The 16,812-nt window shown below is 37.4% G+C and overlaps 2 protein-coding genes and 2 long non-coding RNA genes across 10 annotated transcripts in view; 2 read left to right on the forward strand and 2 right to left on the reverse strand.

Annotated features, from left to right (window-relative positions):
* The window catches only part of RECQL (RecQ like helicase), a 45,176-nt gene that overhangs the window by 15,787 nt on the left and 12,577 nt on the right, over nucleotides 1-16,812 (forward strand). For 3 of the 5 annotated variants that reach the window (XM_019544453.1, XM_019544452.1, XM_019544454.1), the window contains exons 13-15: nucleotides 3,462-3,681; nucleotides 4,400-4,529; nucleotides 5,814-6,194. In XM_019544453.1, coding sequence (XP_019399998.1) covers nucleotides 3,462-3,681; nucleotides 4,400-4,529; nucleotides 5,814-6,002 — 539 coding nt within the window. In that variant the 3' untranslated portion in view covers nucleotides 6,003-6,194. Of the gene's footprint in view, nucleotides 1-3,461; nucleotides 3,682-4,399; nucleotides 4,530-5,468; nucleotides 5,783-5,813; nucleotides 6,195-16,812 lie in introns of those variants that run through there. The other 2 variants (XM_019544456.1, XM_019544455.1) reach the window with 2 other exon arrangements.
* Nucleotides 4,044-4,254, forward strand: LOC109316407. The gene is made up of 2 exons (XR_002102835.1): nucleotides 4,044-4,136; nucleotides 4,188-4,254. It is a non-coding gene; the product is annotated as an uncharacterized LOC109316407 (long non-coding RNA).
* Nucleotides 6,452-9,008, reverse strand: LOC109316405. The gene is made up of 3 exons (XR_002102833.1): nucleotides 8,995-9,008; nucleotides 7,569-7,570; nucleotides 6,452-6,740 (listed from the first exon to the last, which is right to left on the reverse strand). It is a non-coding gene; the product is annotated as an uncharacterized LOC109316405 (long non-coding RNA).
* PYROXD1 (pyridine nucleotide-disulphide oxidoreductase domain 1) overlaps nucleotides 10,122-16,812 on the reverse strand; it is a 32,701-nt gene continuing 26,010 nt past the window's right edge. For 2 of the 3 annotated variants that reach the window (XM_019544460.1, XM_019544457.1), the window contains 6 exons: nucleotides 16,130-16,230; nucleotides 14,648-14,777; nucleotides 14,414-14,550; nucleotides 12,778-12,900; nucleotides 12,123-12,260; nucleotides 10,122-11,645 (listed from right to left, as the gene is read on the reverse strand). In XM_019544460.1, the coding sequence (XP_019400005.1) occupies nucleotides 11,397-11,645; nucleotides 12,123-12,260; nucleotides 12,778-12,900; nucleotides 14,414-14,550; nucleotides 14,648-14,777; nucleotides 16,130-16,230 (878 nt within the window). In that variant the 3' untranslated portion in view covers nucleotides 10,122-11,396. The remainder of the gene's footprint in view (nucleotides 11,646-12,122; nucleotides 12,261-12,777; nucleotides 12,901-14,413; nucleotides 14,551-14,647; nucleotides 14,778-16,129; nucleotides 16,231-16,812) is intronic. The other variant, XM_019544459.1, reaches the window with a different exon arrangement.

Here is a 16,812-nt window from a genome sequence, read left to right on the forward strand (position 1 = left end):
GCTTCACATGGTTTTTCAGGCTCAGCCAGAATATTTCTGCTGTTTTGGAAAATAAAGCTAGTGAAAAAAATATATATATATTTTTCCTCTAAGTTTAAAAAAACAAAAAAACCCAGTATTCCTGGCAGACTTTTCTTTGAGAAGTAATTTGGAATAACACTAGGGGAAGAGAGTGGCCTTTGTCTATGGGATAAGCCTTTAGGGCTAAGTACGGACAGTCAAAAACCCTGAGGCTGAATTGAATTAATCTTCACAGGTTAGTTTAAATTGTGCAAATTGAACCAGTAAGCAAGTGAACAGACATTCACTTCTGATTCTGGAAATACAGCCAAATGCCTGCAGTGGCATTAGCACTATAACACACCTCCCTGCTCAGCTGGAGCAGACAGCTTGGTCCAAGACTAGACTGCTCATCCTGCAAGGAGGGATTTGCAGGGGAGGTGCAAAATATCCTGGGATGCTGGGGTACTGAGAGTCAACTTGAACCTGCAGGGGATTTGAGACAAGTTCAATAAACTGATTTAACTTAAATCAGTTAAGTCTGATACTACATCCATCCATGTTTATCTTCAACTGGTTTCAATCATTTTGAAAGCAGTTTACGTGCATTGAACTTCTGTTATGTTACAGATTTGACACAATTTGCAATCACTTATACCCGTTTGTGTAACTTCTGTCCCTAGCTTTGCTGTTCCCTTAAGAATCTGCCCAAATTTGACCAAGTTATAAACATGTGAAAAAACACTGATTGCATATGGCCTGTAGATGCTTCTTGGCATTTAGCAATTAAAATATCTGAGGATTCCGTATATGCCAGACTGGTTCAAGCTCTACAAGTTTCAATTAGTAAATTAGACTAAACACATACCATCCAGGTAAATTAGACTAAACACATACCATCCAGGCAAGGTACCAGCCTGGAGCAGCTGTTGCAGAGAATGTCTTTCTGAGCCCCAACTCTCTTGGAGTTGAGCATGCTTAATTAATTGATTTTCCTGTAATACCTGGTCCAGGTCGGGGTCTTTGCTGAGCTCCACTGTTGAGAGTAGGAATTCTGACTCGTCCTGCTAGTACCCAAAGCGTACAAAGAAGGAAGGTACCTGGCTTATGGGAAAGGGGACAAGACTTGAACTAGGGGAAGAGAATGGAGTTAATGCAAGGAAGAGAGAGAATGGCCTTATTCAGACAGTTGTTTGTAAACATAGAGGATTGGAATGTGTCCCTAATGTGGTTACTGAATTCCCACAGGATGCTAGGCAGGTTACTTCAACCAAGTTTTGTACAGGTCAGCATTAACTGGGCATAGCTTGAGACTCAGGAATCACTTTCAGAATGCGGGAGTTGTGCATTAAATGTCTCAAGTGCTATAGTTTGCTGAGTGCTTTGAAAAATTTGGTGTTAAGCAACTCAAATTGGGCCTCGCAAATCTGTGGGCATCAATGCTGTAGGAAAGCCTACAGTTGTATAATTCTTTGTTCAAAGCTGGGGTTTGAATAATTTACAGTCAGTAAGGCCTTAGAGCAAGATATTGAATAATAAACAGAAAATAAAGTATGCAGTGACCACTCATTAAATGAACACCATCCACACACTGCACAGATCTGAGACTGGTCTTATAGAAAAAATGTAATCCTGTAATTAAGATTCTATCCTAATGCATATATACAGAAGAATTGGTGAATTGAGATTGCAGAGGCAACTGTAATTTTGGCAGTTTTTTACTAAATACAAGAGTGCTGTTATTTACCCGGCACGTCCAGGTAAAGAATTCTGAGAGGCAATAGCTTTGTCTGCATGAAAACCTGCCAAGTTTACAACAGTCTTGTAAGTAGTTGTTGAGTTTGTAATAGAACAGCAGTCTGCATTTTCTTGTTCTGATCATCACTAGCCTACATTTCTTCCTCATGTACTTTAGTTGATTTTTTTTTTTCAAATGATGGTTTGGGAGAGTCTGAAGATGGTTGACTTCCTTTGTCTGACTACATTAATAGAGATGATGCCTGAATTGCAAATTTGATCTGTGGCTCTGTGTTGCCCAAACATGGAAGTTGGGATCCATGTCCAATAGGAACTAATCAGTGAGAGCCATTTGAAGGATAAGCTTGTCTGATTTCTTTTTCAGTTCTTAGGATATTTGAATATGTTGTTAAGCCTTTTGAAAAAATTACTTTAGTTGTATTGTAAATATTGCCATGAAACATGTACGCTTCTTTCTGTGACAGCTTACAGTGTGTCTTTCAGCCACTTTTACTCTTTCTGCTGTGGGAATAAATTTGTCTGACAAAACTTTGTACAATTACAACTTGTGTTTTCCTCCTTTGTTTTGGTTTTTAAACTACTTGGGAGGAAGAATGTCTCATCTGTAGTCTGTAAATTCAGTATAATTTTAGTTTGCTCCATATGTGTTCTGTAGTAAGTATGAATGGGGGAAAATGAACCACTTCCAGAACAACGAGTTGACAATCAAGTCTGTAAAAAAAAAAAAAAAAAAAAAAAAAAAGAGAGAGAGAGAAATAAAAGCGACAAATGCATTTGAAAGGTTGATCATACTTCTAAGTCAAATCTCATTTGGCTATATGATTTAACTTTATTTTGCTGCTGTAATTTAGGAGATTTGTGCATGCCAAATTGCTAAGAAATCCATTTGAGACTAGATGGACGTCAGCTTTATTACTTGAAAAGTTAACATTTGTCCTTATTCCCATTCTAGTTGGGCATCTTGTTCTGTGGCAGAAGGGCTTGAGTGTCAATCTGGTAAGCAGAAGGGAAGCAGTTCAAGTCTGGGTGTTGGCAAGTGATCTTAAGTCTCAATGTATGGTCCTTGCTTGGCTAAAAATTTGGGGGTTGGACTAGATGACCTCCAGAGGTCCCTTCTAATTCTATGATAAGGTAGTTTTGAGAGGTCCAGAATTCTAGATGGAACGTGAACCCTAAAAAGCTGTTGTTTGTTAGACCAGCTATAAAATAGTTGGAAAAATTCTTCTTTGCAAGCTTGCAATGAAGAATTGTTCTATTTTAGTTGGTCTAATAAAAGATATCGGATTTACCCAAAGAACCTTGTCTGCCTATGTCTTTAAACCAACACAGCTGCAACCACTACCACTTAACCAGTGATTTAGAAACATTTTAGATGGATTGATAAAACAATATACTATATTTGAACCTAAATGTTTGTAGATTTAAATATGTGCTTAATTTTATGCCCTGGCAATAATTTCACTGAAGTTTTTGTGATGGTGTGTAAAGTTTAAACATATGTGAACATCTCTGAAGGATCCAAGCTTTAATAATTAAAAATGAACATCAGTGGAACTCTTAATATACAGTATTAATCAAAAACCTACTCCAGATCAAAGGAAGGAATATAAAAGCTATATAACGTGTTTAGTTTAGTAAAAAAGAATGCCACACAACTGGCAGAGTGTACTTTGTTTTAAATAATTTGCTGCTTTTCCTTGTAGCATTTGAGAAAATGGATGTAACTGGATGCTGCAGGGATCTAATCAAGATATTGGAGCAAGCAGATAACATGAGGGAAAAACTCACCCCACTGAAGTTAATTGAGGCTTGGCTGGGGAAGGGTTTGTCCAAGTTACGAGTTGCTGATGTTGTTTCCCCAAAGTTCCCTCGTGATGAACTTGAGAGGATTGTTGCTCATTTAATACTGCAGCAGTATCTGAAGTATGTATGACAGTGTCTACAGTACTAACCCTTCCTTTGAAATGTTAGTTATTTCTATATAATATAATTATGGATGCTGTAGCAGTACCTTCATTTCAGAAGTGCATTGATTGTCTATAAAAATTTAGCACAGAAGAATGTTTTCCAGGACTAAAATAAATGACAGGTTATTTTTCTTGGAGAGAGAAATTGGAAAATTAAAGAGATAAAAATAGAAATCTGTAGCATGAAATACCATTTTTTTTTCTGCTTCTTGCAGCTTTGGCTATGGACAGTTTTTAATCACAGTCCTCAAACTTGCAGTAAGTTCCACTTTTTTGGCAAGTCAGCTGCTGCACTACCTTGACTGCATAGAGGTGAGGAAGACAAAGGAGTCTGCTCCTGTAGAGCTTATTGTAGAGAAGGGGGTTTGGTGAGGAAAGAGGCTTTAAGGAAATACAGAAACACAGAGAACAGTTAGTGCACTGTCAGTTCTGACCCATATATTTTACCCTTGAAATACCGAGGACACGTAGACAGCCACACACGTTCCAGATAAATGTAAATTCTGTACACCTAATCAGACATGAATTTTAAAAAGTTAGTAAACGGTTGCTAGAATAGGTAAATCAGAATCAAGGTGCAGTGGGGGGCATTCGCTCATAAGTTTTAACTATATCCGTATTTTCTTCTTACATTATTCCAGTTCTAAAATCTTACTCTGTATTAATTTTTGCAGAGAGGATTTCAGTTTCACAGCTTTTGCTACAATATCCTACTTGAAGATAGGCCCGAAAGCTAACCTGCTGAAAAATGAAGCACATGTCATTACCATGCAAGGGAGACTAGACAGGAAAAGTGCAATCAAGGTATTTACACTGACTTTTCGCATGATTATTTTTATTTGGATTTACCATAGCTGGTTACTCTCCATATTATTAGGGATGTTTTTAGCAGTATACTTCTGATGCCTTGTTAAATATGTTTGTTTTGATCTTTCTGTGATAGCAGCTTTTTAATTAACGATCTTAAGATGCAAAGAACCTCTTCTGAAGTATCATTTGTCTTTGTTTTTTATTTTTTAAATTTGAACTGAGAGGGTTTATTCATCATTTCGCTGTTTATAATATGTGATTTACATAAGTGATCTATATTTAGAAACCTACTATCAGTAAAAACATAGTTTTTGCCATTCTGCAAAATAAAAACAACTCTCAGTGTGAAGATAACAGCTTTAATTGGGCATGGGTTCCACATTAAGGAGTGTAGTGGTGCTTAACTGTATTTGAAATCTATTTTGACAATAACTCAAAGGCCCAAGAGATATATTTTAAGTTACACCTATCCAAATCCCTAGTAAGACTACCAATTTCAGTCATGTTAAGGTTTTATAACATGTCATATGACAAGAATTTGTCTGCGTTTACATTTATACGAAGTATTATTATAATTACTGTTGTATACAATTTAATCAGTTTTTTTTTGCTTGTTCCCCCAACCCCAATTAAGACAAAGTAGAAAACCAGTGGGATGTATAAAATTGAGTACCACTTAAATTTTACATGTATTTGGACATGCATGTTTGCCTGTCAGATCTTGCTCATGTAAGAACTGTGTTTAATATGATCACAAACTGGCAGTCAGACCTGTGATCCGTTCTTGTGATGTAGAGACTGTTTGCAGTGAAGCTACATTGTTATGGGTGGAGGAAATAATTGCTGTAGTGATTAGTCTGGAAAATATCAACTATTCTACTTCATAATGTCTCAGAATATTTGTCAGGGTTATATCATATGCATTTGTTTTAGATGTTGTGACTGACGTTATAAGCAAATCTTGGATCAGCTGTATCAGTTTTTCGGTATGTGCTAGGTAGTGTGGGGAGGATGATGCACTGTCAGTTCTGACCCACATATTTCACCCTTGAAAAAATTTGTGCCAAAGGAACCACCCACAGGTGTTGTTATGAACAGACAGAGGAGTGGGGCTCAAAATGGTCTGTGGCCACCAAAAGAGAAAATGTCTACTTTGCTCTGCAATAATTAGACTTTGAGTTTTACAGTGTGTTGTGTGTAATTGCCTTCTTTTTAAGAAGAGCGGGGAGGAGGAGGAGAAGCTGAGTACTTTAACTGAGCTTTATTTCTAATTCTCAGCTCAAATCTCCTCGGCCTTCTTTCTCTGAAGGGACTGGTGGAAAAGCACGTAGCACTTCAGGGACGGTCCAAAACTCAGCTGCAAAGAAGACAAAGGAGCATAAATGTTCTGGCGACGAGAGCGACTTAAAAGCAAAGAAGTTTAAACTTGAGAAGGATGACAATGACCAGATAGTGGTTCTTGATTGAGTTTTAGAAAGAAAAGTACATTTAGCATCCTGTCTTATTTGCTTCTGTGTGGAAAACCCAGTACATAAGTATAAGTTATGTTTTAGTTACTGTATTATTTAAAATCCAAATGTTATGTATTATTCTGCTGAACTGTCAGTGGAAAACAAGTATGTCCAATTCCTGGCTGTCTTCTCCCCCCCTGACAAAAATATCTAGTATCTCAGCGGTAAGTAGCTAAAGGGAGGAAAAACACAAAAGCTTTATATCAAAGAGCATGAGCAAGCAAATTACTGTGCAGTTAGAATGGAGTGGAAATCACTTTCACCAATAATAGCCTGTATGCATGCTCTTGCCTTGCTGGAATTGAGAGATGACAAAAGACAACTCGCCATTCTTTCTGTGGTGGATTGAGAGCAGGCATAAGGTTATCATAGAATAGCTGATGCACTATAACTCTCTTATCTTCCAGTAGTTTGTTCATGTGGCCATGCTCAAAGTAATATGTATCTGATGATATGAAGGTAGTAACTGAAGTGCAAGTCCTTTTGTTTTTGTTGCCTTTTTGCCATCTTTATTTTACACCTGACATATGATGGTATAAGATACTTTTGTATTAGATGCACTTACAACTTCCATATAGACAAAAGGCACTGCTTCTCATGATAGGAAAATTAAATTAGACCATTTGTTCACATACGAGAATGGAAATGCTAATCTTAATTTAACTTTTGGAAACTGATGCCAGATTTTAAATTCCTTTTGTTTTTTTTATTTCAGTTGGATAGTTTAAGGGTAGGATTTTCAAGAGCATTCAACAGGATTGAGTACTAAATTCCAATAGTAACATTTCTTGGTATTTGAACAGATTTCTTTGGGGTTAGTTTTGCATTACATTATTTGGGGATTGTACACACAGTTGTTTTGCTAAATAAAAATAAATTTGACACTCAGACTGTAGAAAAAGTTTGGTGTACTTGAGACTGACTTTAAAACAGACTGGAGTAGAGCCAGTGTGATGTCTGCCATTTTCTGAGGGATGATCACATCCCTCTGCTCCAGTCTGTGCTGGGATAGACTGTGGCAGCATTCTCCAATGATCTGTTGGAGCTTGTGCTTCTTTGCAGAGGACACTAGCATGTGGAGCAGTGGTAGAAATGTTACTTTTTATCCTTATACCAAGATTCATAAGTGCTTCAGGCTTAGACTACAGCCTCTATATAGACCTGGAATCTGTTTTTTAAGATCAGTGCTTTTTGTGAGAAGTGTATCTAGTCATTTAGGCATGTCTACTTTTTATGCAAAGAAAACAGAAACTGAACAAACTTTAAAAATGGATTCTCCTTTTAAAGAAGGAAAACGGGAAGCTGTGAGTTGTCCCTTGCAGGCTGGTAGAGTTCCAGCCTGCAAGGGACTGCTTGGGGGCCCCATGATGTACACACATTACCCTTGTCCCACACACCCACCCTCTGCCCCCACACACTGAGGACCTGGGCGTAGGCAGCAGCTGCTCAGGAGTGAGGGGCACTGAGTCGGGACTGGCCATTGGTGTTTACAGATGTGTCCTGGTACAAAAAGGTTGGGAACCACTTGCTTAGATGATCATGGGATTAAGCCAGGAGGGAAGCAAGACATTTTTATTGGTTTATCATCACTGAAAAAGGAAATAAATCAGTGCTGGGCAGACAGAGAAGAACACACCTCAAATATAGAGCTAAACCCTGGACTGGTGTATGTTGGTCTAGACTCAATAATGTTGAAGAGTGTTATGGTGATTTTACGCTAATTGACAGCTGGGCTCCTTTTTAAATTTCAGCATGGGAGCAAAGGAAAGACAGATTATTAAAATACTGGTGCCAGCTGGCCTTTTCTGGAATCTGCAACATGTTGTTCAGCTTCAATTGTGATTATTTGCTGACATTTAAAAATAATTCTAAGAAAAATTCCAGGTGCTTGACTCTCACTGGGTGCTATCCTTTATGCCTCTTGCAGCCCCTTTATTAACCTAATTTTTCTCCCCATTTAGTACAAATGATTGACCATGTAAGATAACTCAATAACAGCCAGGATTAGCAGGAAGCTGTGTGCATTGGACAGAGAGAAAATGTTTAAATGTGTAATAACCTGTAAACACACACATCCCAGTTAACAGCATGGGGTTTGCTGGTAGGGTGTTCATGTGTTCTCACTGCCCAGTGCAGGCTTTAGAAAGCTATTGATTAGGAAGGTGTATCCCTGACTATTGTGCCTATGGTTAAATACACAACATTTTATACTTGCTGGTTTCTTTTTTTCACTGAGTTCATACATGTATTTTTAAGTTCATTATATATGTAGCTAGATGGACCCAGACACATACATCCTGAATTTTGATGAAGTTGCTATCTGGATTGCACCTTGTCCCATGTAAACTGGGATTTATGTTTTGCTAGTTGAGTTGTGTCCTGTTACTTAAAGTAATATGTATTGAAATGAAAAAAATGAAGATAAAATAATTGGTCAGTAAAATTTGCATATGCTGAGTGTAAAACAGCAGGAATTTGTAGGCATTTTAGATTATTGGCAATTACTTCTCCAGAAGATACAGGCTTGTATTTAATGTGCTGATTATTCTTTGTGGCACTAAACTTGTTAGTGTGTAAAGTAAAATTAAGACTAGGAAGAAATGCTGAAACATGACTGAATGCAGGAAAATGAGGGCATGACAACAAATGGTTTGCATGCACATTATGAAAGTGGTAGTAATTTGGTAAATTATGAAACATAATTTAATGTGGTTAGTTTGGCACTAGTACTGAAAAGATGTCATAGACTTGGCCTTGGCATGGATTTTGGGAAGTAATTTTCATCATAATTTCAAGTAAAGCCTGATTCTAAAAGTTTTTGGAAATTTTGTATTTTACAAGCATTTCTAGTAAAACAAACCAATTTCTCTTTCTAGCCAAGCATGTGCAGGATTAGAAGCTGCAGGTAGAAAAAGACTTCAATTTGATGGGTAGAAGATAGTAGGTACACTGAAGTAAAAGACTTTGGAAGAAGGGTAGAAGATAAATTAATATCTAGTATATTGTTCTTGATGGATTTGGAAAAAAATAATTTGCTATTTAAAAAAGTAGTCAGCTGTGAGCATACCCCCTATCCTCTGTTTTATTTTTGGTGTTTGCTATAAATCTATCCTGGTAAGCTTTTTACTTTTTTGTAAACTTGAGAAATTCTGTATTTAGCAGTTTCAATGCTGTATTTTAGGTATATGTGGCAATATGTCCTTGGATTAACTCTTTATCTGAAAAACAACAACAAAAATTGCCACATCTCCTCTCATAGCTCTGGACCATCAAGACCAGTGTCCGCCATTCCAGTCCTACAAATCCCAGCGGAATATCACTGTAATATATTGCAAATTGCATAGGACCAAATGTGGACCATATAAATTTAAAGCGAGCACTATTTACCTTTACCAGTTGTCACCACCGAGGAGTTACAATGAAGACTTATGGCTGGCAGGCATACAATTTAGTTTTTAAGGCTCTTTGAAAGATCATAAATAAATCATAGAAGGAATGTACACATTTTGTGTTGCCAAGTAGTATATTTTAGTTCCCTTTGTCTCATATATGAGTGCCTGTAGTAGTAGAGGATAAGTAAATGCAGAGCTCATAAAACTGGTGGCTCTGACAGAAGTGCTTCAGTTTAAGTAGCCTTGCTCCCCTCAGCCCAGCAGACAGACTTATCTCATTTCTATGCCATGATCTCTTAATTGACAGGTTATATCTACTTACCATCAACTCATTTCTCACTGCTTTTACATAGGTATATATCACTTTTCTCTGGCTAGGAAGAGAAGATAAAAATGCTGACAAAACCCAAACTCAGGTGTAACCTTTTTCCTGGAGGAAGGGAAAGAAAACAGGGAAGCTGAAAACTGTATAAAATGCCAGGTATGTGAAACAGGCTCTCTCTAGTGCATTTTACAACTGAAGCATAGACTAGGCGCACAGCATGTGCACAGACACCCAACAAAACTCAGCTGATGCTTACCAGCTTTTGTCTATAATAGAAGCTTGAGCTTTTTTTTTTTTTTTTAAATACCCATCCAGAAGTATAAATCAAATTAGATATGTACTACATCAAGACACAAAAAACCCCCAAAGCTTCCATTTTATTATAGTAGTCTTAAAACAAGGCTAAGGTGTAGAATTTCACATAAAAATAACATGACATTTAAATTCCACTTCCACAGAAACTCAGTAAATTTTGTTCCAGATTAAACCATAAGTTAGCCTTCAGATTTAAGCTGTAATTACTCTAGCCTTTTTAAATAATTAGGCTAGAGTAATTTCCTTGGAGATGTCCTAATACAAACAAAGTGCTGCTGCAGTCCTAGAGTCTAATAAACTTGGGAAGAAAACTGCTGCTTTAGAAAGCAGCGTTTTAATGGAAAAATGCAAGTGTCATTTCAATAGCTTGTATTACAAAATACAGAGAAAAGATATTTAAGAGCAGCCTTAAGGTGCCTGTCTCTGGAAGACTGGCTGGTAATTTAAGCAATTAAGCAAGTGTTCAGTGTATTAAGATTTAACTTAACTTTCATTCTTACCTCATAATTAATAAGCCAGAATTTCTAAAATAGTGTTGAAACTCCAAAGAAATATCGGTTCCCCCAAAACATCTTTTGGGCCTTACCTTCTACACCAAAATTAGAAACTATTGCACGAGTGCAAATAATTCTGGAGGGGTTGGGTTGGATGCACGTACGCATGCCACAAAGAACTTAAAGTCCAGGGTATATGCTGCCTGAAGCATAGATTCCATTTCTGGGAATACACTGATGAAAAGTTTTTTAATATCTAAAATGTCATGACATGGTAGCTATCAAATGTTTCAACCCAGAAGCCTCCTGCAGGGTATACTGTTAATGCAAGTCTTCCCAGTACCCTTTTTTTAGGAATTGGGATGTTAAGGTACAAGTCCAACTTGCTGAGACTTCTGATGGAACAAAACAGTATTGCCAAAACATGAGATTAGCTAGTTTGAAGGAGTTAACAGCCAACTGTCAAACACCTAAGATCATTCCACCCTGGGTGCCACAGTTCCAAGTACATTAACACTACTACATTTTCAGTTTTACAGAATAATCGTAACTCCTCATCTAATCTAACTCTTGCCTACATCAGACCAAGACATGGGTTTATCCCTGTATTTGTCCAGTATTTCTTTTTCTGCTTCTGCATTTCAGCACATTTCCCAACAATTAGCTGAGTAAGTGTCTGGAAATACCAGCAAAAGATCTTTCTAATGTGACTGCAGTTCTACCTGTTCCTTTTTTCAGGGATTTTCAGATATAATTTATATGCTGTTTAATACACCTCATTACTGAAGGTCAAAACCTTAATAATGGAGATTGATATTTTGGTTTCAGTCAAAGTAATCCTCTATGTCAACATTTGGATTCAGGAGATCTTCCCCATAGGCTGAAAGATCCATTTGATTCAAAATCAGATTTTCAAAGGTTTCTTCCAAGTCCGTTTCACCAATCAACACAGCTCCCATCATTCTTCCATTCTGTATCACCACTTTAACATACTCTTGTCCTTTGGTGCATCTCAGCATTAGTTCGTGGTCTGAACCCAGACCCTGAGCATTATATTTTCCCAAAAGCACCACCTAAAAAAGAAGAAAAAAAAATGCATTGATTACAAGTTAACCACAATGGGTGTGAATATCCTCTTTGCTCCAAATACTGTAAAACTTCAAAAGGATTAAAGTTAAGGGAGGGCAGGCAGGGAACAATTCTCTGGGTAGACATCTACACACAATTCTCATTACAATTTAATTGCAAACATTTCCGAAATGTTTCATAGCCTTCTGATTCATTTTGGAGCCTTCTATTTCAATTTGGATTCAGTGTTTTGAGCACTGAAACAAAGCAGCTGCTGAAATTTCACACAGCCTTATTGACTGGTTCAGTTTTAGAATTTATCCTTTACCCTAGGCAAAGCAGCAGTAAACAAAACAAATTATCAATATATGTAGGGCACTGTTATCTCCCCCACCATATTAGTCAATTAACTGATTTTTTTAATGGCTTGCTGTATTGAATCAACAGAAACCAACAATCTGCATTAGAATCTGTTCACTTACCTTGTAATTGAAAAATTTGGTAACATGGGCAAAGAGTTCAAAGCTGAAGTCCATTTCAATAGATTCCCCAAAAGAATCTGCTGCCATGCATCTTGCTGCATACCATCCCATCTGCCTAGCTTGGGTCCAAAGCCTCATCTGAAAATACAAGGTTATATGTGATGTAACAGTACATAACAAGTGTATTCACTATACCAAGAGACGTGAAATGATGTAGCCTTCTGCCACAAAGCTTATGACACTTGCCTTTATTGCTTAGCTCAGGGATGTTGAATTCATTTAGCCCTGTAGGATCCAGACCATGAGGCTTCTCATGGGCTGGATGACCCATCGCCAGCAGCAGGGAAAGAAGCAGCATTAATTCCCTGCTGGCACTAACAACACAGCAACTCTTTCAGCCACAGGTGTTAAGACCACCACCAAATTGTGCCCCCACTGGGAATCTCATCTTAGAAATTTGGTGCTGGGGTAGGCAGTGTTAACACTGGGATGCTGACACCACTGACACAACGGCTCCTACAGCTGCAGGGGTTAGTGGCACTATCACTTGGCTTATCTAAACCACATGTACACATATTAGATCTACTTAGATACCATGCCTTATAGATTTTGTATTGGATGGCTGATTAAAGCACACGCGTAGAATGCAATTTACCTGCTGCCACACACGACTGGGCTCCCATGATGCACTGCAGATGTCCCCTGCTGCATATATATCTGGTAGTGAAGTGTGCATATGCTCATCCACTTTAAGACCTCCATCTTCACCTAGAGCAAACTAATCAGTTGCACAGGTCAACAATGAAAGGGAAAAAGCAAACATTCACTAAACGACTGTTTCAAGCCATTCAAATTTCTCCTAGTTAAATGGTCAGAGCAATTATTATTTTATCTCAAAGCTGTTTTTTGTGGCAAGCTACTGTTGCATTTCAACCACTCCATACAATGCATGTGTAGTTTTAAAGCTACATGAATAACATTTCATGCAGAAGAACTTCCTGGGAGCCATTTGACAAGAGATAGTGTTCAGAAGCCTTGAACAATGTGCGACACCCAACCTGCATATCTTTTGAAATGAGCTAACAGGTGAAAAGATCCAGGAAGCAAAGTAGACATGATCATTTAGTACTTTGCAATCCTAAACCTATAAAAAATTGAGATCAGCTCCAGAATGCACTAACTCACTGAATTCTAACTGCACCAAATGCAGGTCTGCATTTTTAAGTTATTGATTTCACATGGGGTTCTAACAAAAGGAATCTAGCTGATTCCCTTCCAGCCCTAAACTGTGAATCTGTGATTTCACAATATAATCAGCATGTAACAGTTGCTCCTACTAATTCAGAGAGTTTTGATTCAGGACCATTTGGATGATCTAACATATGCCTTAAGACTTCCCTGAATTCATCTCTCAGAGACCAGTATTCTACTTCACAAACAAAAGCTCTCCCCAAATACTCCTAACAGGGACATGTATAGGGTGCACTGTAATCTCACTGTCTGAAAGTAACCTTGAAAGTTAGAACTCACAAGTTTAATTTTCTATTTTCTGATGTTGTGTGTGACCCCAGCTAACTCACTAATGCTTTCTGCTCCATTCTATAAGTGAAGACTGGAGAAATCACCTGCTGCTTCCTTAGTAAGGAACATTAGGGGTGCATCTACATGTCGCTCTATGGTGATGTAGCAACATGCTACGTTGCCTTATGGCATGCTATGGCAAAGTAGTGATCATGTGGGTCTACATGCGATTGGCAGCTATGTCACCATGGCGGCATGCTCCCCTGGTATAGCACACCATTACAGCAATGTAGCAGCAAAATCTAACCGTGCACCGTGCAGACAGCACAGTATGGGAAGCTACTGTGCTGTGCTTTAGTACTTCCAAAAGGAAGCACTAAAGCATAGCACTGTAGCAACTTTGCCATACGGCAATGTAAATTACATATTGTCTACAGTAATGAATCTAAACTTGTCAAATAAACCAAATGCATGTACATCTATCCCTCAAAACAATAGCAGTTGGCTGGACATAAGGGACTTATGTCAATATGAAAAGGTCTGTGTCCCTGAGTGCATAAAAATGCATTTTTTCACTGCAATGGGTACTTTAGAAATACCAAATTTAAAGTATATAGCTCATTTAAAAATAATTTAACATGGAAAATTCTTACCTTTAAACATTTTAGCTATGAGGTATCATGTTAAATAGCTATCAAGATATATTTTCTTTAGAAGTGTATTTTAAAATAAAAATATGATTTAAAAAGCAATAATTGAATCATCCTTACATCATTACCATCCAGAAATGGTTTAACATTTGGCACAACTCCTGTTGCACTGACAATGAAATCACAGCCATATATCTTCCCATTAGTTAATTCTACATAGACAGGCCACAGTGCTGAAAAAAAGGGAAAATTCTGACCTGAGAATGTAACCAATAAGAATTTAAATAGGACATGAAATACACAAGAAGCAAAAGTTATCTTTCAAATTCCTAGGTTATTCCTGGCAAAAATTACCTCTGTCTGGTTGTGCATTCTGCTTTTCTTTAGGAAAAGACAGAGAGGCCTGCTGCAATGGTATAAATTCTTGCTGGAGGTATATTCTCTTTATTTCACACAACGTCTCAATGTGAACTTTGTGAGAAAACTAAATAAAAATAATAGACATTCACATTAAATAGAAACACTGGTGATAACAGTATGAACATGGCATATTAACTGGGTTCTATTTCTGTTTGTTTGTGTCCTCTGATGTAGATTATACCTTAAAAAACCTACCTACTGTTCCAGCAACTAGCTTAGTCTATGACAAACATTTTAACTAAACCAGTCTTCATTTGCTGGTAATGCACTCAAGTGATGCTTAATTGTCTGGAGAGGAATGCAGAGCTTTTAAAAGCCAGTAAGTATGATGAATTCAATTATACTATGCTTCAGAATTGTTAGTAAATTTGCACCATTTTTATTAAACAAACTGTAACAAGTTAAATTTGTGTTTCTTTGTAATTATATTAATTTCAGATTTGTGTTTCAAGTGTTAACAGAGAGAAGGAACACAATATTAAGCCCTTTCCATTGGCCCAGATTTAACCTCTTTTTATTCTAAACTCAATTTAGGATGTCTACATTTGGCATCAGCAACATAGGTCATGAAATAATGCCATTGTTTCTTTCAATTACTTTGTGGTTCAGTCTGTTCAGTTGAGTTATTTGCTATCTGTTCTATAAAGACACATTTTAACAGATTGTATCTTTATCAGCAACAGCCTGTCCAGTATTTGAAACCTCCTTTGATTACTTTTGAAAGATTAGTATTACTGCAGAACCCTGTGTATGAAAGGCAGGCTATGTTTCAGTCATAATGCTTGTAATGTTTGAATCGACACTGAGTACATCACATTTGTGCTTTGGTTTCATCAAAAAATCTTAGTTGCAAGATTATAAATTTGTCAATGGCATATTCATTCAATGAAAAATCTGAAGAAACTAATTTTGGTAATTGTGTGATGTGCATAAATCCTTTAATTCTTGCTATTTAATGATATCCTAATGATGTTTACATTTTAGTTTAAAAAAAAAATAACAGTTTTTGCTACTTCAGTTTGTTCAGTTGCTTATCTTTATTTCCTTCAACTTTAATGGTGTAAACCAGGGGTGTTAAACTCATCTGGCCCTACAGTAGTGGTGCCAGACTGGCTGGAGCAGGCATGGTGCATGTCCCAGAGTGCCGGGCGCAGGTGCTATGTGGTGTGTCCTGGGCCTTAACCATGGGGCCAATCTGGGTGAATTTGGATCCAGGGGCAACACTGGGGACCAGATAATGAGGCTCCATGGGCCATATATTTGACACCCCTGGTATAAACCTATGGCAAGGACAGAATCACCTCATGTACATTTTGGTTCTAGTTCTCAAAACACTGACTGAAGCATTTTACTATCAGTGCATTCCCATGTACTTACAGTAGCACATAAAAAAGATTGTTGAGATGATAAGCCTACCTCTTTAGTCCCTTTAAGATGTAAGCCCTCATGCCAGTCAGGGCCTAAGGCACTGCCAAATCTGTCAGCTGCTGTGTCGCTTCTTTCTTCCTTCTCACTTCCTGATGTGAAGATGAAGAAAATTCAGACTCACGCTGCAGGGAAGTTAGTTACTGTTATAAGACCCTGTAACCCCAAGAATACTGAATCTGACTAGAGGGCTGGAAGGGTGGAAAACAATAGTTAACAGGGTAAAACATACGATTATTTCTGATGCATCATATGCAAGTTTATGCACTTGACAGCACTTTTTCTATATTGTCTGCAGTTAATGTGAAAGCCTATCTGGTTTAAAAAGGCACAAGGCACAAGACAGCAATTCAGCAGCTTAAAAGTCACCCAGCAAAACCTTACTCATATGAATCAATAAGGCTAGTCAAGTTAAAAAATAAATAAAAGTTGTGGGGTTTGGACCTAACACAGAATGATTATTATTGTCTAAATTGATACTGCCAGGGAATTTAGACAGCTATCAAAATATAAAGTGAAGAGAAAACAGTGGGAAAGGACACAGCTGTTAACACTTCTAATTTTTACAGATCCATGCACATGTTCATAAATTTATAATTTAATGGTAAAATAATTAAGCACTGATTTTCTTTATGAGGGTGCACTACTTAAAACAGTTAAACTTTCCTGATTAT

This window comes from Crocodylus porosus, unplaced genomic scaffold (assembly GCF_001723895.1).
Source record: "Crocodylus porosus isolate Cpor-Errol unplaced genomic scaffold, CroPor_comp1, whole genome shotgun sequence".
Taxonomy (NCBI): Eukaryota; Metazoa; Chordata; order Crocodylia; family Crocodylidae; genus Crocodylus; species Crocodylus porosus.